Raw genomic sequence first — 22260 nt, 5'->3', positions numbered from 1 at the left:
CAGACCACTTTCACCCTCGGGTCTCTGTCCTCCTCCTTTTCGCCTTCTTAACCAGCTGTACGGAGGTGCTCCGCAGACTAACTGCCAACTTCTGATTTCTTCCTCTGGCCGGAATGACCACGGTAGGGAAGAATACATAGGAAGTAGTTGGGAATGCACGTCCATTCAATCATGCTTGGGATGATACATACAGTATCTGGTTGGAGTCAACTGGCGTAATCATTATCATATTGTTATGGTCAAGATAATTGTTATTATTGTTGTTATTATTGCTTTCCCCCGCTCCTCTCTCTCTCTCTCTCTCTCTCTACTGACTGACTGTCTGTTCTGTTTTCTCCCTCCCCCCCTCTCCTCCCCTCCATCTTCCCTGAGCCCGCCTGTGGTCTTCTGCTTGTACATCTGGTCCCCTTTTTCCCTTTTCTCTTTTTTTTTCTTTTCTGTTAATCTCCTTCTCTCGTCTTCTTCTCAAATCGGTTAGTCAAGTCCAGGAGCCGAGCCCAGGACACCAGGCTTGTTTAATACTCCCCCAAGCAGCGGTGCTCCTTTACCTTTGTGCAACCTAGGATTACATTACCGTTTCCTTCCCCTCCTTTCGTTCCTCCCCTCACACTTCGTAAGAACGCGTTCTCATCTTCATTCTATCCTTCTGCCGGCTGCTTTCCCTGCTGTTCGCTGCTATCTGACCAGCTCCAGCTATTCCTATCTTATTCCTTCATCTAAGCGCTTGAACAGGCCATCAAACGGGCCATAAGGACCAGAGACAAGAAGACCTGATCGTCGACCGCCGATCAGAGGACAAGACCAGGGCTCAGCAACTTTCACCTTTCCTTTATTATCATTATTAAACTTCATCCCTCCCCCCCATCATCCGTCAGCCCCAGTGCAACATTCCCGTCGTTGTACCCTAAAGGAAGGGCCCGTTCCACCTCCAGTACCCGGTCATTTCCCTTTCTCCCTCCCTCTCGACTTTTTAATTTTTATTCTTAGTAATTTATTATTGAGAGTTCGAGGAGCTGCATCCTGGCATTGCCACGTGATCTTCTCGCTGCACTCCCACGCCCGACCCTGCCTCTGCCTGCCTGCCTGCCTGCCTGCCTGCCTGCCTGCCTGTCTGTCAGCCTGTCCCTGCGAGCGTTCCCCCCAGACGGCGAGATCGTGCCAGTCGCATATGATCATATTTTATACTTGCCTACAGTCCGGTTTCCAGGATTTTTGGAGAAGAGTCTAAGCAGTGATTGGATTGCACTCCCCCCCCCCCCCCAAAGTACCCCAACTGCGACAAGTCTTACTGCTGTGCACTAGCCTCATTCGAGGCGGTGGTCCGCGACCCAGAGCTAGTCCAAGCAACCTTGACCTACCTGAGGACTGACTGCTATTGACTTGCTTGACTTCCATCCTCCATTCATCTATCCCTCTTCTCCATTCCTCCGCCAGATCCAGGAGGCGTGCCTGCTGCTGCACCTTCACCTTCAACGAGCCCCGGTCCGGTCCCTTTCCCCTCCCCTCCCCATCCCCCCTCTCCTCGGCGGATACCCTGGTGGTCCTTGTTCCGACGTTTCGTCCTCTTGCCACACCCACCTCCTTTTGATTTTTTTTTTCCCTTAATCGCCTTTCATCCCCGTGAACCTCGCTCTGCTACCCTCAATGCTCGGAGGGAGCTCGGAGCGAGATTCTTTACCATCCAACTCCACCGCGGCCAGAGAACAAGCGTCCATGTCTATCGCAGCTGGTCACCCTGAGCCAAGTAAGCTTTCCGCCCCTTACTCTTTAACGCGACCGGACGCTTTCGATGAATATCATCGCTAAGACTTATTTCTATAGATCCTGAGGCGGCGCCTCAGGAACAGTCCGCCAATTCAAGTGCTTCAGCCCCGTCCACCGGCCCAGAAGCTATCGACCCGGCTCAACCGTCGGTCGCGACTCCAGGCGTTGCTGCGGCTACCTCCGCTGATCCTCCGAAAAAGCATCATTTACTACTCCCGATCTCGTCGCGTGCATCCCTGAAGGCCGACCGGCAGTCGACTTTGGACAAGAGTCAGGATACTGTTAACGATGACTCCGAGAACACTCTCCGCGGATCGAAAAGAAGCATTCTGAAAGGGCGACGCGACCGGAGCAGAGGCAGCAGTATGCGATCACGTCGGCAAAATCAGGAAGGGGGAAGTATTGAGGAGGACAAAACAGCGACCGGCGATCTGCGTGACACCCCTAAACCGGAAAGGAAAAGCAAGGTCACCTACAGGCTATTCGCATTTCTCAGTTGCTGTTCTTCATCCAACGACGACCCGGAGGACACAGCTATTCCCGCAAAGAGAACATCCCGACGGCTATCAGTTCCCAACACGCAGCCAACTCCTGAGAAGACAGAGGCTACTGCTGGAGACTCGAGCACGGCAGATTCTAAGGAACCATGCTACTATCGCGACGAGAAATCCAACATGACTGTCACGGCGGATCAGTCAGCATCGCAGAAAGATGAGGAACGCACTGGTAAACCTTTAGATCAGGGCTTGAAGCTTGATAGCTTGGCGGCGCCGTCCGGTCAAGCTGCAGAGGATCAGGCGCACACTCCGACCAAGGACGATTCCGAAACTCAGGGTCCGAACATCGTCGTCGCGACCGTTGAAGGGGGCGCTGTATTCCCGAATGGGGTCGAAAAGACCGAGGACGATGCCGCGCCACAGGACAAGGAGAAGTCACGATTGCAGACGGAGCAGGCCCAGACTCAGGAACTTCCTCCGGCGGACGATGAGCTACACCAGTTCCCTGCCGAGAACGACACAACGAACGACCTTAAGTACGCTTCCCACGATGAAGAGGCGTCAGCGCTCGCCCCCGAGTTACCGCCCCCGCCGATGCCTTCGAGCGAGAAACACATTGAGACGGTGGACCCTGATGAGCATGGCCAATTCCTTTTGCCTCCGCCTTTACCTCACCTGCGTGACAGAAAGTGTTTGGTTCTAGATCTGGATGAAACGCTAGTTCACAGTAGCTTCAAGGTACTTTCTTTTTCCCGCTTTCGCCAGTCAAAATACTGAGTGGCAATTTTAGGTTCTCGAACGGGCAGACTTCACCATACCTGTTGAAATTGAGGGCCAGTACCACAACATTTACGTCATCAAACGACCTGGCGTCGACCAATTCATGAAAAGGGTCGGGGAGTTGTATGAGGTCGTTGTTTTTACCGCCTCCGTCTCCAAAGTGGGTGATTCTCGCCTCCTCTATCGGCATAGTCACTAATTGAACTACAGTATGGCGATCCCCTGCTGGATCAGTTGGACATCCACAATGTTGTGCACCACCGCTTGTTCAGGGACAGCTGCTACAACCATCAAGGCAACTATGTGAAGGTTGGCATTCTTCCTGATATGAGCTCCGATTGGACACTGACCTTGTGGTAGGACCTGTCACAAGTCGGTCGCGACCTACGAGACACCATCATTATCGATAACTCCCCGACATCCTATATATTCCACCCTCAACATGCGATACCCATCAGCAGCTGGTTCTCTGACGCCCACGATAACGAGCTCCTAGACCTAATTCCCGTCCTCGAAGACCTCGCCGGGGCACAAGTGAAAGACGTCAGTCTTGTTCTTGACATTGCATTGTAATGCCTGTATATCTAGCTCGTCTAGCATCTGCATCACAGCATGGACATTTTGCTTTCTTGGACCCCAACACGTTTGTCAACACGCCTGACACAGTGGCTATGGCTGGCCACAACACATCTTTATTGTCGTGGTTGGAAGCAAGCTTCTTCAGGCAAGCCGGGACTCACAATGTTCCAGAGTGGAGCTGTATGTTTCCTTGTCTCCCCATGTTTCCTGTTTTGTTTCGCAGTGCGCTCCCACCCCCGCGCACCGGTCTCTTTTTCTCTTTTTCTGCTTTTTCATCTCTTTTTTTTTACACTCCAAGTGAGTAGATACCTGATTACCCCCCTTGCTGTTCTTTTTTTACTACTTAAAACTGTGTGTGTGTCGTTGCATTCTGCAGGCGTCCGTCTTGGTCATCAGCCAAAATTCTGCTGATCTCGTGTATACGCTCCCCGATTTACCTATTCTTACACTCTCTCATATGTCTTTCATATTTCCTTGCCCCTGTCTTGTCATCTGCAAACGAGCAGCCCTCAGAGGCTCGACTTACCGCTCTGGTTATTTTTTTCCTTTGCCCTTGTATCCGAAGATGTGGTCCAAAACCCCGCCGTGTGTTTTGTTATTTGTCTACTACGATCTGCCTCGCTTTTTGGAGACCTCGATAGTGGATAATATCTTGATACCTGTCTTCCCCCACATGTCCATGCTCTGGTACACGCATAGTATCTCATCGACCCAGGATTGACAAATATCGGTGATCTTGCAGTGTATGTACCATTGGCCTACGTCCTGTACATAGAAGCGTCGTCACTCCATCCCGTCCTGTGTTCGAATATTGAGAGACCAATAAAGGCTACGAGTCATGCAACAAGCGTATTCCAGAGTTATTAGTTGGTGGCTGGTTCAGTGTGTAGCGTTGGGTGGTTGAAAGTGGTACAATACTTTGTAGTAACTGTACAGTCATGTACATGTACGCGGGATCCGACGGAGTTAACTTAATCAGCCTGACCGCGTCAACTGCTTTTGCTTATCATCCGGCACTTTTTGCCTTCTGAACTTCATTTGAGTCATTCTTTGTGTTTTTACAGAGAGTAAGGGACGATAAGGCAAGAGAAGAAACAACAAACGAAGAGGTATTCCATCCCAAGTTCCCTCCGTCTAACCCCCCCTCTCCCAAAGAGAACCCCGCTCGGCATCGTCATTCCTCCGTCGGTCAACATTGAACCACCCTCACTCCTCCCCCGCCCTCCGGAGTTCCAGCGCAGACTTACACACACCACTTTTTCCAAAACAGACAAAAACATCGCTCACGCGCTCACCTTCCCCAAACCTCCAACCACACTCGCCAACACCCATCCAGACTTCCTCCAATCCAAACCCAAACAACAAAATGAAAGACCGCCACGGCTGGGACGGGAAACTCCGCGTCGGCGGCGGCGCTGGCGGCGACGAGCAGCAGCCCGCCAAAGAAGCCATCATCACCAACCCCGAAGCTCTCGAAGATCCCGATTATTCCGACTCGGATGCGCCGCCCGTGGAGGAGATCCAGGCTGATGAAGGTGCGCTTGTCTCACCTTTTCCGCACGCATAACACACACGACACACACTCTCTTTCTCTCCATCCGATCTTCCATCGATATTGAGACTCGCGCTTTTGGGATTGAAGCTGATCCGGGAATATTGGTTTTGGCAGATTTATTGGAAGATGAGGACGTGGATACTGAGGTAAGGGTTCCGAGCTCTTTTTTTTTTTGTTCGCGGGTGAATGCGATGCGACGACGCGTTGGAGTTGTTGGTTGGTGGTGTTGCGCTGCAGTCGCGGGCGGACCTTTGTTGCCTTTTTTTTTTTTCTTATTATTTTGGCAAAAGCTGATCAATTCCATCCTGTCGTGATGGGAGTAGGAAATCGATCTGGTACATTGTCGGATAACGTCGCTGCCGGCGTTGAAGCTGGAGCGGTTTGAGAAGGTTAAGGTATGCTCTTCTTCTCCAAGGCTCTTGCGCGGTAGTCAAAGCGAGCACGGAGAGCATAGCACGCCAGCTAACCAGGGACTTGCAACACCACGCAGAGAATATGCCTCCGGCAGAACCAGATCTCGCGCATCGACTTCCCGACCCCCGTCGCCAAGTCGCTGACCGAGCTCGACCTCTACGATAACCTGATCTCCCACATCAAGGGGCTGGATGAGTTCGAGAACCTGACGAGTCTGGACCTGAGCTTCAACAAGATCAAGCACATCAAGAACATCGCGCACCTGGTCAAGCTGACGGATCTGTACTTCGTGCAGAACAAGATCTCCAAGATCGAGGCGCTGGAGGGGTTGACAGTGCTGCGGAATTTGGAGCTGGGGGCGAATCGGATTCGGGTGGGTTTTTTTTTCGTCTTGATTCGCAGGGGAGCTGGAGTTGACGCGGTGTAACAGGAGATTGAGAATCTGGAGACGCTACAAGCATTGGAGGAACTGTGGTTGGGAAAGAATAAAATTACCGAGTTGAAGGTAAGCATAGGGAATAGGGACACTGTGGTTCTTTGCTGGGTCTCAATGATGCGAGAAGGAGCTAGTCAGACTCGCGGCTAACCCTCGTGCGCTATGTTGTACAACAGAACCTCGACGCCCTCCAAAACCTCCGGATCCTCTCCATCCAGTCGAACCGCCTCACCAGCATCAGCGGCCTGTCGGCGCTGCAGAACCTCGAGGAGCTCTACCTCTCGCACAACGCGATCACGGAGCTCGGCGGCCTCGAGGACAACCTGGCGCTGCGGGTGCTGGACTTCTCCAACAACCAGGTTTCCAAGCTGGAGCGCCTGGCGCACCTGACGAACCTGGAGGAGCTGTGGGCGTCGAACAACCATCTGGCCAGCTTCGACGAGGTGGAGCGCGAGCTGCGCGACAAGGAGCACCTGAAGACGGTGTACTTCGAGGGGAACCCGCTGCAGATGCGGGCGCCGGCCCTGTACCGCAACAAGGTGCGGTTGGCGATCCCGCACATCATGCAGGTGGACGCAAGTAAGTTCTCTGGGGGGGAGGCTCCCTTCACTCTAAAGTCAGTCGGTGCTAACCCATGTAGCGTATATGCGTGTTGCATGAGGGGATCCGGAATGTAGGAGGTATGATGAGTATACGAACAGGTTGACTATCTGCCCGCAAACCAACTGGAATAGATAATAATCTTCTTGATCCAAAAACAACCACGACTTCACCTTGAGAATTAGGATATGATATACGATATACATATACCACACACAACCATGGCTTCAGGTTAGAATGTAGTATACACGAAGAGAGAATATACAAAGAAGGACTAGACTAGTTCTCGCCCCAACTAGCTCTCACACTAAGACCCCCCAACTTATTCTCTACTCTACTCCTCCTCCCCCTTCCTCCTCTCCCCTACCTCACCACCATTATTATCACCACGAAGCTCCCCCCGAAACAACCCCATCAAGCTCCCCGCCCCCCACCGCCCCGTCTCCGCCTCCACCCTCTGCCGCCGCCCATGCGGCACCCCGGCCACCTTCCGCCGCCCCGCCGGCCCATCCGCCAACTCCCGGAGGGGGATGCCCGCGTGCAGCAGATCCGCAAACATGCGCGGGTGACTCGTCCGCTCGACCTCGAACCCGGCGTACCAGGGGTTCCGTCGGATGGCGGCGGCGTGGTTGGTGCGCGAGGCCGTGAGCGTGCAGCTTATCATCGTTGTGGGGGGGTCTTCGTCGGATGGCGTTGGGTCGAGGGCGGAGCGGTTGTGCGGTGCTGCTGCTGCTGCTGCTGCTGCTGCTGCTGCTGCTGCTGCGTCTAGGGAGGCGTGTTGCGGCGGGAGGGGAAGGGGCGTGTAGTATTGTTTTTGTTTCGGGGGCGGGGGTTGCGTGATCTGTGCTTGTGGTTGTAACTGTAACTGTGACTGTGACTGTGACTGCGATTGCTGGAGCTGGGCCTGGGCGTCCGGGGTGAGAGGGATTGACAGCGGGGACGCGGCGCAGGCGGCCGTCGCGGCAGCGGCGGATTCGTAGATGGCGATTATGTTGTGGGATTGTGGGCGGGTGGTTGTTGTTGTGGTGGTGGTGGTGGTTGGGGGGCTTGTTACGTCGTACTTTTTTGGGGGGGGGGGTCGGTTAGTTTCTTGTCTTTTGAAAGGGATTTTGTTTGAGCAACTGGGAGAAGGGAAAGGGGGCTAGCTAACCCTCAAATTGCGGAAGGTGACGACTTCGCCGAATTTCTGCAGCGCGGAGAGGATGAGTTTGCTGTCGGAGAGGGTGCGCGGCGCCGGGTGCGCGGTGATGTGGATGGTTTTGGTGAAGAGGGACATTTCGCTGGGGATTTGGGGGAATTGGAGGTGGATGTGGGGGTGTGGGTTATTGCATTGGGAGGGGATGTGGTGTTTGGTTGTTGGTGGAGTGGTTGGGTTGGGTTGATTGTTGGTGTTGAGTAGGTTTGCGCGGAGGAGATGAGTCCCTCGGACTGCACGGCTTGGCGGTGCTTATCGCCATGCGCGAGGCTTATCTTATCGGGCTATCGTGCGTTGCAAGTTTCTGTATTGTCTATACTACTCGTCGTACTGATTTGAATGCTCGGTGTCCCTGCATCTAATTGCGGCAGATCTCGGTCCCAACTTTAGAAATATCTCTTTGCAGGTCATACTGAGAGTTTCCCATACATAGAGCACTCTTAACAGGACATGCTACGCTACACTCTACAAGGGCCAAGACAAAATGAAGTCGAAAGAGTAGCATTCATATATCATAACACATAACTAGAAGATGGGAACATAGAGCCCGTACTATTGAAAGTTCGTTAGTATCACTATCAACCTCAAGTCACCAGCAACGGAAGGGGCAAACTCACTCCCAAAGGATCATTGAACCGCAACCCCCGATCCAATGCGCTGATCTTCTCCAGCTCCGCACCCTCCAGATCCCAGCGCGTGACATCCAGATTCTGCTGCAGCCGCTTGGGGTCATTACTCTTGGGGATAACGGCGATGCGGCGCTGCGTGGCCCACCGCAGCAGCACCTGGGCGGGCGTGCGCCCGTGCTTGGCGGCAATCTCCTTGATGACAGCATGCTCGAACAGCGGCGGCGTGTTCAGCGCGTCCTTGACCTCCAGCTCCAGGAAGCTCAAGGGCCCGAACGAGCTGTACGCGGTGACGACCAGCCCCTCCTTCTGGGCGTACTCGACCAGCCGGGTCTGGGTCAGGTAGGGGTGGTGCTCGATCTGCAGGGTGGCGGGGCGGACGCGGGCGTAACGCAGCAGATCCATGACCAGCTGGGCACTGAAGTTGCTGATGCCGATGCTGCGGGCCAAGCCGGCGTCGACGAGCGTCTCCATCGCCTTCCACGTCTCGTGGATGGGCGTGTTGCTGAGCTCCAGCGTCCCGTTCTCGGACTCCCACCCGGGCGGGTACCGCACGCCCGGGTCCACGTACTTGAGCGCGATCGGGAAGTGCACGATGTACAGGTCGAAGTACTCCAGCCCCCAGTCCTGCAGCTGCTTGCGCGCGATCGGCTCCACGCGCTCCGCGTCGTGGAAGCTGTTCCACAGCTTCGACACGATGAAGAGCTCCTCCCGCTTGACTAGGCCGTCGGCGATGGCCCGCGCCACGCCCTGGCCGGCTTCGGTTTCGTTGCCGTAGTCTGTTTGCCCGAGAGGTAAAGAGAGATTAGTATGTTTTGTGGTTCTGGGTGTGTTTACTGGAGACACTTTCGCTGGGAAAGACTTACCGCAGGCCCCGTCAAACAGTCGGTATCCCTCCTTGATCGCGTGGTAGACTTGGTCCGCGCAGGTGTCGTTGTTCACCTTCCACAGACCGAAGCCCACGAGGGGCATCTCGTGGCCGCTGTTGAGCTTGACGGTGGGGGAAGCCATTGTGTTGGTATCAGGGTTTGTCTCTTGATAAGGTATGAGAGGGTGTATGAGGGAAAGAAAGTAGAATCGAGAGAAGGAGGAGAGAGGAGAGAGAAGAGGGAAAGGACACGGAGATGGTTAAAAGACCGGCCAATTGCCCCTCCATGGCGCCCCTCCCCACCCCCCGGCCCTCCAGAGCGTGCCAAAGTCTAATTGATGGAACGAAAGCAATTAACCAGGCACGGCATCGGATGATGATGCATTAGAGGCTAAAATGATATGCTTCTGGCGGCTGTTAATGCGCCTCACGGCTAAATGCAGCATGCGGGTCCGGCTGAATTGGCCTCGACCCACTCGGGCTGCTGCAGACACGCAGACTATACATCTTATTATGGTTGGATGGCACGAAGTACCAACGTAGCACTATCTGTTTTAGTGTTCTGCACAGAATTGCATTGTCAAGAATCGAATCGAATCAATTAGGTATCAATAAAAGGTTATCCAGAACCAAAGACCAAAGAAAACCCGTCCCATCCAAGAACCCGCCCCGAGAAGAAAGAATGATATTACAAAATGTGCTTTTGAAAAGTCCACCCCACCCCAAGGTTGAAAGATATCTTAATTCGCCTCCACTGAATTACTGTCTGCATATGCAGGATGCGGGTGATCATGCCCACCCCCGTTGAGGCCCGGGTCACCGGGCATGCTTCCGACCAGCTTGTCCATCACATCATCCGGTGGTAGGAACCCCTCGAAACTGCTGGTCGCGTGCGACTCGCGCGGGACCGAGCTCTGATGGTCCGATGGCTGAAAGTGGTGGTGCTGGTGGTGGTGGTTGTGGTGATGAAGATGGGTATAATTGTCGCCGCTGACATCGCCTTGGATGCCGGAGGTCGTGGGCGTCGCCCAGGCGGCGTGGCTGTGGCTGATGTCGTCGAGAGACTGCGCGCTGGTCCCGAAGATGCTGTTGAGGACGGTGTTGTTGTCGTGGACATTCACGCCGTGGGACTGCGGGGGCCCGTAGTGGCCGTCGGGACCGATTCCGTATCCAGGCAGGCCCGGATGCGACAGGGAGAGATCCGGCACACTCATCATGACGGGCCCGCCAGTCGAACCGCTAAGACTCGTCGGCTGGCTAGTCTCGTGGGGTTGGAGATGGGAGAAGGAGTCCAGCACCGACGTCACCGAGGTCTTGTCGCCCAACCGATCTTCTGCCTTGATGTGTCCGAGGAAGTCAAAGGGGCCACTGGAATTGAACATGTTGGCGACACTGTCCTGGGGCTGCTGGTACAGAGGCCAGTGCGGTTGCGAGGCAGTGGTGGTGTGCAGCATTTCATGGGACTGAGGTGGGTGGTACGCACTGGGGCCGGGACGGTTCATCAGGAGGGAGTCCAGTGGGAGGGGAGGAAGGTCCAGTCCAGTCGGGGCTTTGGGACTCGCATGCAAAGTCCGCTCGGGAGGAGGAATTATACGGCGCCAAGTGGTGGTGCCGACCTCGTTGGGTCTCGTTTGTCGGAACTTCCAGAGCAGAATCGCGACCCGCTTCGGTTCGTTCACCCCATGGCCCGAGTACGAGTTGGTCGACATCCGTCGCACATTATAAGGCGCCACGGCCCGGATCTCCTGGACGACTGTCAAGGTGCGGAGGTATTGTCTCCCAACTTCATGCGAAACGTGATGTTGACCTCTTTCCTCGACCATCTTCTGGTCCTGCGTGAGCTGGGTGAAGCAGTTCGCCCACCATCGGGATTCAAACAGTGGCTTGACCTTGGTCGACCCCGGTTGGGCAACACTGTGACACTCTTCGTGGACATTGCGGCCATTGTCATACATGGTGGTCTTACAGGTCCAGTTGCTCATCTGGTGAACCATGGGCACATCCCCAGCCGTTGCCTGGGCAAAGTCGAGTTCCAAGTGAATCCCCAATCTCGACCCCGCGGGAGGGAAGTTATCCATCAATTTCAGGTTGGCTTCAAGTAGAATAATCTCGCAATCAAGGGGGGTACTGGGGTCTGCAATTAATGAATTTAAATCAGGAAAGGATGTCTGCCACCCTGGCAGGTCTTTCAAGGGCATCGGCGGTGCAACAGGATGGCGTTGGTCTCCCTGGAGGCGGCTGTAGATGTGGATGGCGTCGTCGATTCGATTCGGCTTGTCTGGAGCGCTGACCCACATGTCAAACCCAAGCCCCTGTACAGTGTTGATGCTGGCGTCGTGGAGGCTCGAATTCAGGGAGAGGTGCGCCGAGGGAATATCGCCAGCATAAGTATGTCCCAGCCTCAAATGATCATAATGGGGGGTGTGGAAGTGATTGCCATAATGACTTGACAAGGGAGGGTCCAAGGAAGCCCTCCATTTTGGACCACTGGGCGGATGTTGGCTGTTCGAGCGGACGGCCGCCTCTTCTCGTACGAGTCGCTCCCCTGCACTACGTTAGTCCCGTTGCATTGGCCATTCTTCACCTGCACACCAGATGAACTTACAGTCCGGGTCTCCTTTAAGGAACGAGTCGAGGACTTGCAGATGGCTGGACACTTGCTTTCTGGTTCGTCGTTTACCAGTTTTCTTGTAGATGTATTCAGCAATAAGCTCATTTCGACCATAGGACTTTCCTCGTTCCGACCATTTCCGTCGGCCCATCGGCGGATTCGCTTCGAGAGCTGTTGAACAGATTACTTGGATGCTCGTACACTATCAATCCTCGAACCTGCTCACCTTGTTGAAACGCGTCTTCAAGTTCGTCCGACCATACCGGTTCCCCATCTTTGCCAGTGTCACGGCGAGGTCGGGCCCGATACTCAAGGTACTTCTGCGACCTGAGATAGCTTCTTGGTCGACGCGGTCCCACGAGGTTCGGACCAACAGACTGCAGACGCCGCAGCTTCTTTGCCTGGAATCGTAGGCTCTGAGGAGGCCCAAGGCTAGAGACGGTGGGCACTGGATGTGTTGGCACCGGAGGTTGAGGATACTTGTAGGCTAGATGATGCAGGTGCTCGTCCCGCCCCGTGATTCCACTGTGTGCGAGGCTGTCCGAGTACGTCTGAACGTTCCCAGAGGTGTTCTGCAATGCTCTGTCCGTATGAGCTCCGATACTGTCCAGAGTGGGTTGATGTTGAGGCAGAATACACTCCGTTTGCCAGTCAGTAGCCATGGGGCGGACCAGAGTGTGGGCTCTTGGAAAGAATGGCGACGAATTCCAAAGAGATGGGGGACGAGGACCGCGAAATGCTTACTACTGCCTGGCAAAGAACGTAGCAGTCACCGACCCAGCGATCAAGAACGTAAATGCTTGGAGAGAATGTAAGAACCCTACGAGAGAGAATGTGGGAGCGAGCAGCATGGTGTTTATAGGGAACCATTCTCTCCCCTGGAGAGGGAGGCCCAGTGACATTGCTCGATCACACTGCTTGTTGATGAACCACCCCTCTAGGGCAACGAACCTCGATTGTCCAAGGCGGGGGGACAACAGGGAATCTCCTTCCAGGCTTCACGCGTCCAGATTGAGTGCTGAGCCCAGGAAACCACTGGGGAGCAAATCAGGAGGGAAGGAAGCCCACGATGGGCACGAGCCGGAGACTGATGCAAGGGGCTCCCTCAAGGTGCACGCTCCAGTGAGGTGCAACTCGGAGGTTTTCGCAGCGTGAGATGGACATCGTTTCCTGAAAAGCAGGTACACAGCATCCAAATTGGACGAATTGTGGCAAAGAGCCGGCGTTGGAATGAGCGTGAGCCAACGGCATCGTCTCCAGACGTAGGTGTGGAATGTAACGAGGTAATTACGAAGATCAGGTCGGAATGTTGGTGAGAACCCTAGCTCCAGCTTAATTTTCACGTCCACAACCAAGGGTTTCGAATTGATTGAAGGTCTGAATTGGTAGGTAGGTAGGCAGGTATAAGGGATTAAGGGAAGTAGTGAGCCCTGAATAGCACGGAGACTCGGAGAAGGACCTTACTGGGATGACAGGACGAAACTCTCGTGAGAACAGGCACGAGCATCCGCTCGCTGTGCAGAACGCGTATGTACGTGTTGACAGCCGCAGGCGAACGTGAGAGCCTTGAACCTACTTCCGCCCTCCAAACTCAGCGTCCCGGACGCAAGGGATATCATCACCATCAGTGCACCATTGCCATTGTCTGTCCCCTATCAACAGGGAGAAAGGAAGTCAGGAAGTCAAAAGAACCAAGGGTAGAGAAGGGACTCTCTACTCCTCGTCCTGGGCCCCTACAGTGAACTTCTTGCGCCCAGGACCACTAAGTTTTTGTAGCTTCACCCTGTCCATCTGCTCTCCTACTTTCTTTTCGATCTGCTTGATCTCTTCCTCAGCATCGATCGCCTCCTCGTTCGCGAATTCCAGCACCAGCTTCCTGCCCAGCAAGTGCGTGTTCTTAAGGGCGTCCATGGCATTTTCCGCTTCACGAGCGCTTACAAAGTCAGCAAAACCGAAACCACGGGCCGTCCTGTCAAACTTCTGAGGCACCCGCACAGAGCGAAGCTGCCCATAGGCGCCAAAGAGCGACCGGATGTCTTTCTTGGTGGCCTGGAACGGCAAGTTCTTGATGATGATCTTTGTCCGTCTGGCGGCCACCTTCTTCGCGGTGTCCTCCCGTCTCCGCTCCTCCGCAGCATCCATTCCACGGTGAGACACCCTAACCACCAGTTCATGCTGATCAAGCTTGTAGCCATTCATCGCACCCAGAGCAGCCTGGGCCTGAGCCTTGGTGCGGAACTCCACAAAGCCAAAGCCCATACTGAGAGTCTGCCCAGGACGTTTGGGGTCAGGCTTGGTCTTGATCCTAGCGGTGATAAATCCATCCAGTGGCCGGAAGAGGTCCACAAAGCTCTGGTTGGTGGTAGAGAAGTTGAGGTTCTTTACAAATAGGGTGGTTGTGGGCAGGTTGTCATCAACAGCCTCATCTGCTGCAAACGTGTCAGCCGTGGAGAATCCTTGCGAGACAGCCTTGATCTCAGTGGATGGCTTCTGCGGCACAACGTTGGGATCAAATAGATCCTTGGGGGCCTTCTCTAGGAAGAGGATCGAGTCCCCTAGTTTGCGGTACGCAAGACCCTTGAAGGCTTTCTGAGCCTCGTCGGGGCGCGAAAACTCGACAATTGCTATGGTACCGCTGGGCGGCATCAGTAGCCTGGTGATTTGTCCATACGGATCAAATAGTTTCCTAATGTCCTCAGTCTTGACGCCATATGAGAAGTTCTTTACTAGGATAGCCGTGTTTCCACGTTCCCGTTGCTTGAAGGCTTCAATGTTGACGCCGTTGGCTGAGAAGAAGGCTTTCGTCTCCTGAATTACGTGCGTCTCAGCGTGCGCTTGCTTAACCGCTGCATCAGACGAAGTGGGGTCCAGCAAATCTGCTTTGGAAACACCAAGCCGTTCAGCTACTGAAGACATGACAGCGTCGGCCTGGTTTAGGTTAGCATTAGGACGCTTAAAGTTGCAACGAGTATACTCACGTTCATGTAAAGCGAGTTCCAGCTAAAAGAGGAAGACGCAGCCCCCATCTTCTTCTTGATTTGCATCTGCTTTTTCAGTGGCAGCTTCGCCAGCTCGGCCTCGTCAATCTTATACGTCTTCTTGGCAGCTGCCGGTAGAATATGCATCAAGCGGCCTTGGAAGTGCTTGCCATCCAGCTGCTTGTAGGCCTCTACGGCAGCATCAGCATTGACATACTGGATATAGGCAAAACCCTTGCTGGTGTTTGAGCGAGTATCAACAGCAACGTGGATCTAGTCATGTTAGCATCGACCGACCAAAGGATGAGTGGAATGAAAACATGAGAGGGTATAGCTCTTTCAGATATTCGAGGCATCTACTAAAATACTCGTTTCCTGGCAACATCATCTGCTTTGCATCGGATGTCCCTATCAGGTCGTTCATCATTGAGCTTGGGGGGGAGGGGTGACAAGGCAATGTATAACGCGATCAAAATCAAGTTACTAACCTCTTCAATTTGGCCGAAAGGAGAGAAGATTGGTTGCAGATCCGAATCCGACGTGTCATAAGCCAGATTGCGGACGAAGAGACGTGCTGAGATGCGAATGTTCTCGATGTTGGTGTCAACCTCCGGCTCCTTCGCTATTTTACCAGCGGAAGGTTCTTCGGTGGTTGCGACATCCTGAGCAGGTTCAACGTCGACTTCCATCCTCGCCTCTGACTCAACAGGAGCAGCAGGCTTCTGTTGTGCGGGAGAGTCAAACTCTGCTTGCTCATCCTCGTCGAGGAGGCCGAGAAGACGACTCGTCTTCGAGCGAAGCCAGTCCGCATCCGTAACAGGTGCCTGTTCTTCAGCAGGGGCGACAGCATCATCCTGATCCGCCGACGGCTCGGCATCACCCTCGCCACTATGATCGACGACCATGGGCTCCGGTTCCGCTTCAGCTTGTTGGTCCGCATCATGCGACTCTCTAGGATTAGCTGGGATGTCGCCGAGTTTGGCCTTCTTCCTCTGGGCGTAAGTGAGCTCCTGCGGCTCCTCTTCTTCCTCTTCAACGGGCTGTTCTGCAGGTGAGTTTGTCTCTGGGGCTTTTGGCATAGCATCGTCGTTGGCCCACGTCTTGGTCTTGGACGAGTGCTGCATTACGGAAAGGTACTCCTGCAGCTTGGGATCTTCGGTCTTGTCGCCATCGCGCTTACGCTTGAGCGAACTTCCCGTATCGTCATGATCCTGGGGGTTGCCAGACTTGCGGGCTCTTGAGGGAGGTTCGGCATCAATCTACAAATTACTGGTCAGTCACAAGACCACCTTAATCGTCAGCGGGGTAAGACAAAAAAAGAAAGAAAGAAAGAGAAGGATAAATGCAACGAGAGCAACAGGTGAAACACATACCGGCTTAGCAATGTCTACTGAGATCCTGGACATCTTCACGTAGGTCTTATTGAAATAAGACACGGCCTCTTGGGCAGCCTCGTGGCTCTTGAAGCCCACGAAGCCGATCCTGCGTTTGGGCAATACATGAGCGTCCGTGACCTGGAAGCGACTGGCGAAATGCTTTCTCAATTGATCATCAGAGAAAGTTGGCGGAAGGCCAGAGACAAAAACTCTGGTGCTTTCCATGATTGAGTAGTGATTTGCTTCAGGTTCCTGTGGCCTACTCTCTCGAAAAGTGTGCGTGCCACAGGAATCGGGATGTGGAAGAGGGGAATCCGGGAAACAGAAAAAAAAAAAAGAAAAATTGGGTGGGAGCTTTTTTTATTTTCGTCTTCCTTATAGTGCCGAAGGCGGTGTGGAGGGCGGCATGACCCGAGCCCCATCGGCTGGGGATCATTGCGGGCGCGCAACTTGGAATTGTTGATTCCCAATACTCCTGGTTAGGCTTCGTTGGTACTTTCTGCGCAAACGGATTTTGACTATTTCTCCGATCTCTGGATCTTTCTTTTCATTCTGAAACCTGTGAGCAACGCTAAACTACAAACAAGATGGCTTCCGAAAAGAAGGACAAGCTTGAGCGTGAGTTAACCCCCGGCATGATGGAGACGAGAGCTAACGGGGTTGTTTAGCGCAGATCAAGTCCGTTGATATGGTAAGGAGAGGGAGCGCTAAAGGGGCTTGGAACAACACTGACGGGATACCAGACGGAGGACATGCAGCAGGAGGCTGTTGAAGTTGGTATGGTTGACTGCGGGGCTGATCTTGATCCCAACTAATGCGGGCTGTTTAGCGATCGAGGCGATGGACAAGTACCACATTGAGAAGGTAGGTTCCTTCGATCGCAAGTCACCTAGATACTCTACTGACAGTCGCAGGATATCGCCCAGTACATCAAGAGAGAGGTCAGCCGCCGCTCCGTTACTCGAATTCCAGCATTCCGCTTACAACTTGGCAGTTCGACTCGCGCAAGGGTGCGACATGGCACTGCGTGGTGGGAAGAAACTTTGGCAGCTTTGTGACACACGGTGGGTACAGCTGAAAGCTCTTGGGGGATATGAACTGATTGGGACTGCAGAGACAAAACACTTCATCTACTTCTACCTCGGTCACTGCGCCATCCTCCTTTTCAAGACTCAATAAGCATGCGAAGGGCACACAATGGTCGATATTGTTAAGCGTTTCCTGTACCTATTTCGGAGTTCTTTGCAGGCGAGTCACGCCGAGATATGTTCATATATAAATTGAAATATTGGCGTGGTTATTCTTATACCATTGCGACCGGCCGAGAGGACATCACATGGTGGGGGGGAGCTCTGTAAACAAAAGCTACTATTTTGCAGGAGCATTTTCTGGGTTCCATTATTCGCAGAGAGGTCATCTTATGGTATACGTTATATCTGATCATCGCAAGTCTTCTTGCTGCGCTGCGTAGCTCTTCACGGTGGAAGGTGATTGTACCTTCCAGGGACAGTCCTCCAAGGCTCTAACCCCATAGCACCCCCAAATCCCCGAGACCGGCCCGCCAAGGCCCAGCAGTCGCAACCACCCACTGCCAAGCCACACCGCCGCCACACATCCGCGCCTCCCAGCTCCAGCTCTTTTAACATGGCTGCCTTCCCCTACGATCGTCTCCCTGCGTTTCGAGCATCGAACGAGCAACTGAACGCCGTCCGTGACGATTTCCACTCTTTATCTATCTCGATCACAATCCCTCTCGCTACCAATCTTCCTCTGACTGCCACACAAACATCTCAAGATGGCCATCTGCATCACCTTCGGGACTCATGGTACGTGCCTGACCACTACGTAACTGATCAACTCCACCCTCGCCACAGCGGCATCCCCCATCTCCCCCATAGACCCTGAAAAGAGCGCCCGGTTTCGGCATTCAAGCTAACACCACTGCACCACCCCAGAATTCACGTCCATGCTAGAAGGCTACGAGAATGTTCGTGCCTACTGCTACAATTGTGAGTACATCCCTAACATCCAGTATTTTTACTGTGGACCACCTATCAGTAAGCTCTTGAAGGGATATAGTAGCCGCTTTCTCCTGCTATCTAAATATAGTATAGCAACAGCGGCACTATAGGCTATACAGTACAGTAGTACCCTCCGAAGACCCAACCTTTTACTGACGAAACAACTCCACCCTCATCAGGCCAGCATTGGAACGGACACTGCCTTACAAGATGGTAAGCCTTACCTTTATTTCTTTTTCAAAGTGATACCCTTTATTAGTTGTGATGTGACACTAACCAAGCCAGGCCCTGGTTCACCGTCTGCTTTGTTGTATGTTCGGCCCCGCGACGGCCCGAGGCATCAATCACCTGGAGCTTGAACACTAGCTAACACGATTCCTTTTTTTCAGCCTGTCATTCCTCTCGCCATGCATAAGTACAAGGTATTCAAACTCCCCTCTAAAGCAACTAGGTATCGAAACTCACGATCGACTATAGGAAGTAACCTGCTACACATGCCGCTTCACCCAGGATCTAGGGTACGCTTCCCAACACATGATCTCCAAACCTACGACAGCAACTAACTATCATCGGCGTACAGCGACCGTCCAGATATCACGCCGGAGACAAGACCTCCTCCGGGAGTCATACCGGGCCAATTACCCCAGGCGTATGGGGGCGGGGCGCCGTACTATCCGCCTCCCCAGGCATCGGGCGCGGTGGCACCGCAGCAGCAGCAGCAGCAGCAGCAACCAGGACAGCAGAACTTTGTGTATAAGTAAATGTTTTGATGTTTCATGTCGGGGTTCTGTTGTTTTGTCCTTAGTTTTTCATCGACGGTGTGTGCGCGTCGTCTTCATGTTGGATTGGATTGGAAGATACCTCTTTGCTTCCTGCTTGTTTGTCCATTTGTTTGATGCTATGTTGCATACTGTAGTGTTTATCCTCTGCAAAAGGCGAATTGAGATTCATTATGATAAATATTGCCATTCACTAAATAGACTAAAAACAACAGTGGGGGTATATATAACCGAGAAAAGAACCAAAACCTCCCTCATCAGCGAATCCATAATCCTCATCATCATCATCACAAGCACTCAATCCAGACCAAACCAGAATATCCTCGAATCTATTTCTCCCCCTCCAACACCCCCTTCTCCCCAGCATACACCGGCGTCTGCACCCCAGAAACCGTCTCACTTCCCGTCCCCGCCGCCGGCGTCGTCACCACCACCTCGCCCTCGATGGGCCTCCTCCTCGCCCCGCCCCTTCCCATCAAATCCAGGGTCATCAACCGCACGGTGCGCACCATACTCGTCCGGCCCTCATACAGCGGGAACACCACGACGCCGAAGGTGGTGCAGAACAGCCACAGCAGGCCGACCACGATCCAGCCGGTGAAGAACTTCTTGCTGAAGACGTACGCGCTGCCGTACATGGGCACGGGCCACAGAATCAAAAAACAAAACACCATGACGACGGTCAGCGTGCGCGAGTAGAAGGCCGCGCGGTTGAGCTTGCGGGTCTCCTCTTCCTCCTGCGCGGCGGTGCGGGCCGCGACTTCGCCGGGGATCTGCTCCAGGTCGGCGGCCGCGACGTCGGTGTCGTCCACCTTGCGGATGGCGCGCATGCTCTCGTAGTCGTAGTTCTGGGAGCCGAAGATCAGGGTCAGGACGGGGGAGAAGATCATGGGGCTCAGGAGGGCGGCGACGTTGCCGGCTAGCATTGGGTAGCTGGGTTATGTTAGTTTTTTTCGGTTCTCTTGAATGAGGTTTTTTTGGGTGGGGGGCAGGGATGAATAAAACGTACTTGGAGCCGGTCGTCGTGACGGTTAGGACGCCGTATTCCTTCTTCGCAGTCACTAGCCACGCGATGAGGGAGACCGCCAGACCCAACGGGGGGGAGACTGCCGCGGCGATCCAGTTCTGGTGCTTCCAGACCAAGGTCATGGCGCCGGGGAACACGGCGGAGGAGATGATGACTCCCATCAATAGGTACAGATAGCCCATGCTGATCCCGGCGTAGTACAGACCAGTGGAGAAGGCAGCCATGGCGATGGCCCAGACGACGCAAGTCATGTGTGAAATCCAGACCAGGCGCTTGCCCTTGGCTTCGGGGTTGATGTAGCCCTGGTAGATGTCGTAGGTGAAAATGGAAGAGACGGCGATCAGTTGAGCCGAGAAGGCGGAGGTCACCGCCATGAAGATCATGATCGTGGTGCATACCGCGCCGCTGTAGCCGAGCAGCTTGACCGCAGCAAAGGGCAACACAAGTCCGGCGGACACGTCACTCGAGCTCAAACGCTGGGTGCCCTCAAGAGCGAGGGCGGTCATTCCCATGGTGCTGGCGCAGAGCCAGGGGATGGCAAACCAACAGAGACCGCCGATGACATAGCCGGGAAAGGCGTGCACGGGGCTTGCTGCGATGGCTTTGTTGTAGTATCCGTTGTCGAGAAAGACAGTACTGTGTTGGGGTTAGCGATTGACCGAACGCGTGGCGTACAGAAAGACGAACCCAAAATTGCCCACAAGGTTGATCACCCAGAAAATGCCACCCTCCTTGGATCTCATAGTCAGATAGCTTCCCTCTGCGTTGCCCTCCACGGGGTGGCGGTTCGATGCAGCAACAAGTGCCTCATAGACCGCGCCCGGGGATCCAAGCTTATCGTTTGTGGCATAGGCAGAGAAGGCGAAGATGAAGATGACGACAATGATGACCACGGTGTGCATGTAATCTGTTATGAATGTCGCCTTGATACCACCGAAGAGAGTATAGAGCACAACACCGATCGGGAGGAGAAAGCAGGCTGCAACTGTGTGAACTCCGGTAAGAGAAGTCATGACGGCAGAGCCGCCGGTGAGCAGCATGGATGTAACCAGGATGTTGGTCATCACACAAAAGACGGTGAAGACAATGTGGACAGTAGTTCCATAGCGGGCACGGATGGCTTCAAGGAAGGTGTGTGCATTTGGAGCACGGCGTTTGAGCTCAATTGCCAGTGTTGCAAATAGGATGATCTGAACAGTAGCACCTTAACAAGGTATTAGTAAGTAGTCAATGCCTAGTTCTTTGATTGTTCTCACCTGAGGCATAGAAGAAGGGACCTGAGATGCCATATTCATAGGCTACTGTGGACGACTGAAGAAGAGTTGCGGCCCAGGTCCAGCTACTGACGACAGCTGCTGCAACCAGCCCAGACTTGACGGATCTTCCTGCAGTCGAGAACATTTCCGACGTTTGTACTTCATGCTGGTACCTGTGGGGCTACATTAGCTTGGCTGTCACAGGCAGGTGCAATTGATCCATAGTTCAGGTCAATACCTCTTCAAGGCCCACGTAATGAAGATCATAAGCAAAGCGAAGGCAAAGCCCAGCCCAACGATGATCCCATAGCCAAACCCTTGGGAAAGGGGGGCTGTGAAACTGACTGTGTCCGAAGACATAATGACGTCCCTCGCCGAGCTTGTGTGTATGTTATGGCGATTTTGGTGCTCTCTGTTGTCTCCCCAAGTTTGGGTGTGCTCCTTGATTGAAAATGGGCTTGGAGATTCTACCGGAAATGGACGATCTGTAAGAGATCATATAGGCCAGCGGCGCAATGGTAAAATCTCCGACCTCGCAGCCACATCTTGATCAACACGATCATGATGGCTGCAATTGGATCTGAGCGCAGGTTCGCGGAGTACAAAGAGTCATCGATAAGACGAGGCCATCGCTATCAATTCGTAATGGGGCAGCAGCTCCAGGCCGGGGAGCCAGAACAAACACTGAATCTCGCTTAAGAGAGCTAGACCCAGCAGCTCTGGCGTGTTCATGCCGCATCTTTTTCGTGGAGGCGGGTGGAATCCATGAAGTCTTTTGGGTTCTTGCAGATCCACTCTATCTTTGATAGCACCGCAAGGCCTTGTCATTGGCCGGGAGAGCATTTCTTATCAGCGGAGGTCAGCGAAGACCCCCGCCATTGGCCAGTGCGAGGTACAG

The 22260-nt window shown here is 53.7% G+C and overlaps 8 protein-coding genes across 8 annotated transcripts; 3 read left to right on the top strand and 5 right to left on the bottom strand.

Annotated features, from left to right (window-relative positions):
- Window positions 1–1644: 1644 nt before the first annotated feature.
- Window positions 1645–6685, top strand: psrA (putative general stress response phosphoprotein phosphatase Psr1/2; the record flags this gene model as incomplete). The annotated part of the gene is made up of 11 exons (XM_025675227.1): window positions 1645–1744; window positions 1822–2999; window positions 3052–3201; window positions 3252–3354; window positions 3415–3584; window positions 4957–5155; window positions 5290–5321; window positions 5666–5962; window positions 6020–6094; window positions 6202–6608; window positions 6643–6685. 11 exons carry the CDS (start codon window positions 1645–1647, stop codon window positions 6683–6685), a joined length of 2754 nt encoding a protein of 917 aa, XP_025525464.1.
- A 274-nt stretch (window positions 6686–6959) lies between these two features.
- Window positions 6960–7990, bottom strand: BO86DRAFT_457761 (uncharacterized protein; the record flags this gene model as incomplete). Its single annotated transcript, XM_025677246.1, has 2 exons — window positions 7776–7990; window positions 6960–7685 (listed from the first exon to the last, which is right to left on the bottom strand). The coding sequence occupies exons 1-2, from the start codon at window positions 7899–7901 to the stop codon at window positions 6960–6962; spliced, it is 852 nt and encodes a 283-aa protein (XP_025525463.1). The 5' UTR covers window positions 7902–7990.
- A 332-nt stretch (window positions 7991–8322) lies between these two features.
- Window positions 8323–9584, bottom strand: BO86DRAFT_343171 (aldo/keto reductase). The gene is made up of 3 exons (XM_025669138.1): window positions 9313–9584; window positions 8438–9225; window positions 8323–8372 (listed from the first exon to the last, which is right to left on the bottom strand). The coding sequence occupies exons 1-3, from the start codon at window positions 9455–9457 to the stop codon at window positions 8346–8348; spliced, it is 960 nt and encodes a 319-aa protein (XP_025525462.1). The 5' UTR covers window positions 9458–9584; the 3' UTR covers window positions 8323–8345.
- A 470-nt stretch (window positions 9585–10054) lies between these two features.
- abaA (transcription factor AbaA) lies at window positions 10055–12587 on the bottom strand (the record flags this gene model as incomplete). The annotated part of the gene is made up of 3 exons (XM_025670758.1): window positions 10055–11859; window positions 11920–12096; window positions 12152–12587. 3 exons carry the CDS (start codon window positions 12585–12587, stop codon window positions 10055–10057), a joined length of 2418 nt encoding a protein of 805 aa, XP_025525461.1.
- Window positions 12588–13407: 820 nt separating this feature from the next.
- Window positions 13408–16612, bottom strand: mrd1 (RNA-binding ribosome biosynthesis protein MRD1). The gene is made up of 4 exons (XM_025666303.1): window positions 16277–16612; window positions 15392–16162; window positions 14904–15176; window positions 13408–14853 (listed from the first exon to the last, which is right to left on the bottom strand). Exons 1-4 carry the CDS (start codon window positions 16502–16504, stop codon window positions 13639–13641), a joined length of 2487 nt encoding a protein of 828 aa, XP_025525460.1. The 5' UTR covers window positions 16505–16612; the 3' UTR covers window positions 13408–13638.
- Window positions 16613–16737: 125 nt separating this feature from the next.
- BO86DRAFT_390951 (dynein light chain DYN2) lies at window positions 16738–17696 on the top strand. Its single transcript, XM_025672496.1, has 7 exons — window positions 16738–16897; window positions 16948–16970; window positions 17023–17056; window positions 17109–17143; window positions 17194–17220; window positions 17274–17343; window positions 17394–17696. Exons 1-7 carry the CDS (start codon window positions 16867–16869, stop codon window positions 17456–17458), a joined length of 285 nt encoding a protein of 94 aa, XP_025525459.1. The 5' UTR covers window positions 16738–16866; the 3' UTR covers window positions 17459–17696.
- Window positions 17697–17760: 64 nt separating this feature from the next.
- Window positions 17761–19260, top strand: BO86DRAFT_343160 (rhodopsin family protein). Its single transcript, XM_025669137.1, has 7 exons — window positions 17761–18105; window positions 18235–18288; window positions 18480–18513; window positions 18586–18610; window positions 18690–18722; window positions 18778–18818; window positions 18881–19260. The coding sequence occupies exons 1-7, from the start codon at window positions 18075–18077 to the stop codon at window positions 19059–19061; spliced, it is 399 nt and encodes a 132-aa protein (XP_025525458.1). The 5' UTR covers window positions 17761–18074; the 3' UTR covers window positions 19062–19260.
- A 148-nt stretch (window positions 19261–19408) lies between these two features.
- On the bottom strand, window positions 19409–21994 carry BO86DRAFT_366566 (sodium:solute symporter family protein; the record flags this gene model as incomplete). Its single annotated transcript, XM_025670105.1, has 5 exons — window positions 21601–21994; window positions 21363–21535; window positions 20794–21310; window positions 20089–20742; window positions 19409–20012 (listed from the first exon to the last, which is right to left on the bottom strand). The coding sequence occupies exons 1-5, from the start codon at window positions 21720–21722 to the stop codon at window positions 19409–19411; spliced, it is 2070 nt and encodes a 689-aa protein (XP_025525457.1). The 5' UTR covers window positions 21723–21994.
- Window positions 21995–22260: the final 266 nt, after the last annotated feature.

Source organism: Aspergillus japonicus (assembly GCF_003184785.1).
Source record: "Aspergillus japonicus CBS 114.51 unplaced genomic scaffold BO86scaffold_44, whole genome shotgun sequence".
NCBI lineage: Eukaryota > Fungi > Ascomycota > Eurotiomycetes > Eurotiales > Aspergillaceae > Aspergillus > Aspergillus japonicus.
This window is presented reverse-complemented; position numbering and strand designations above follow the sequence as displayed.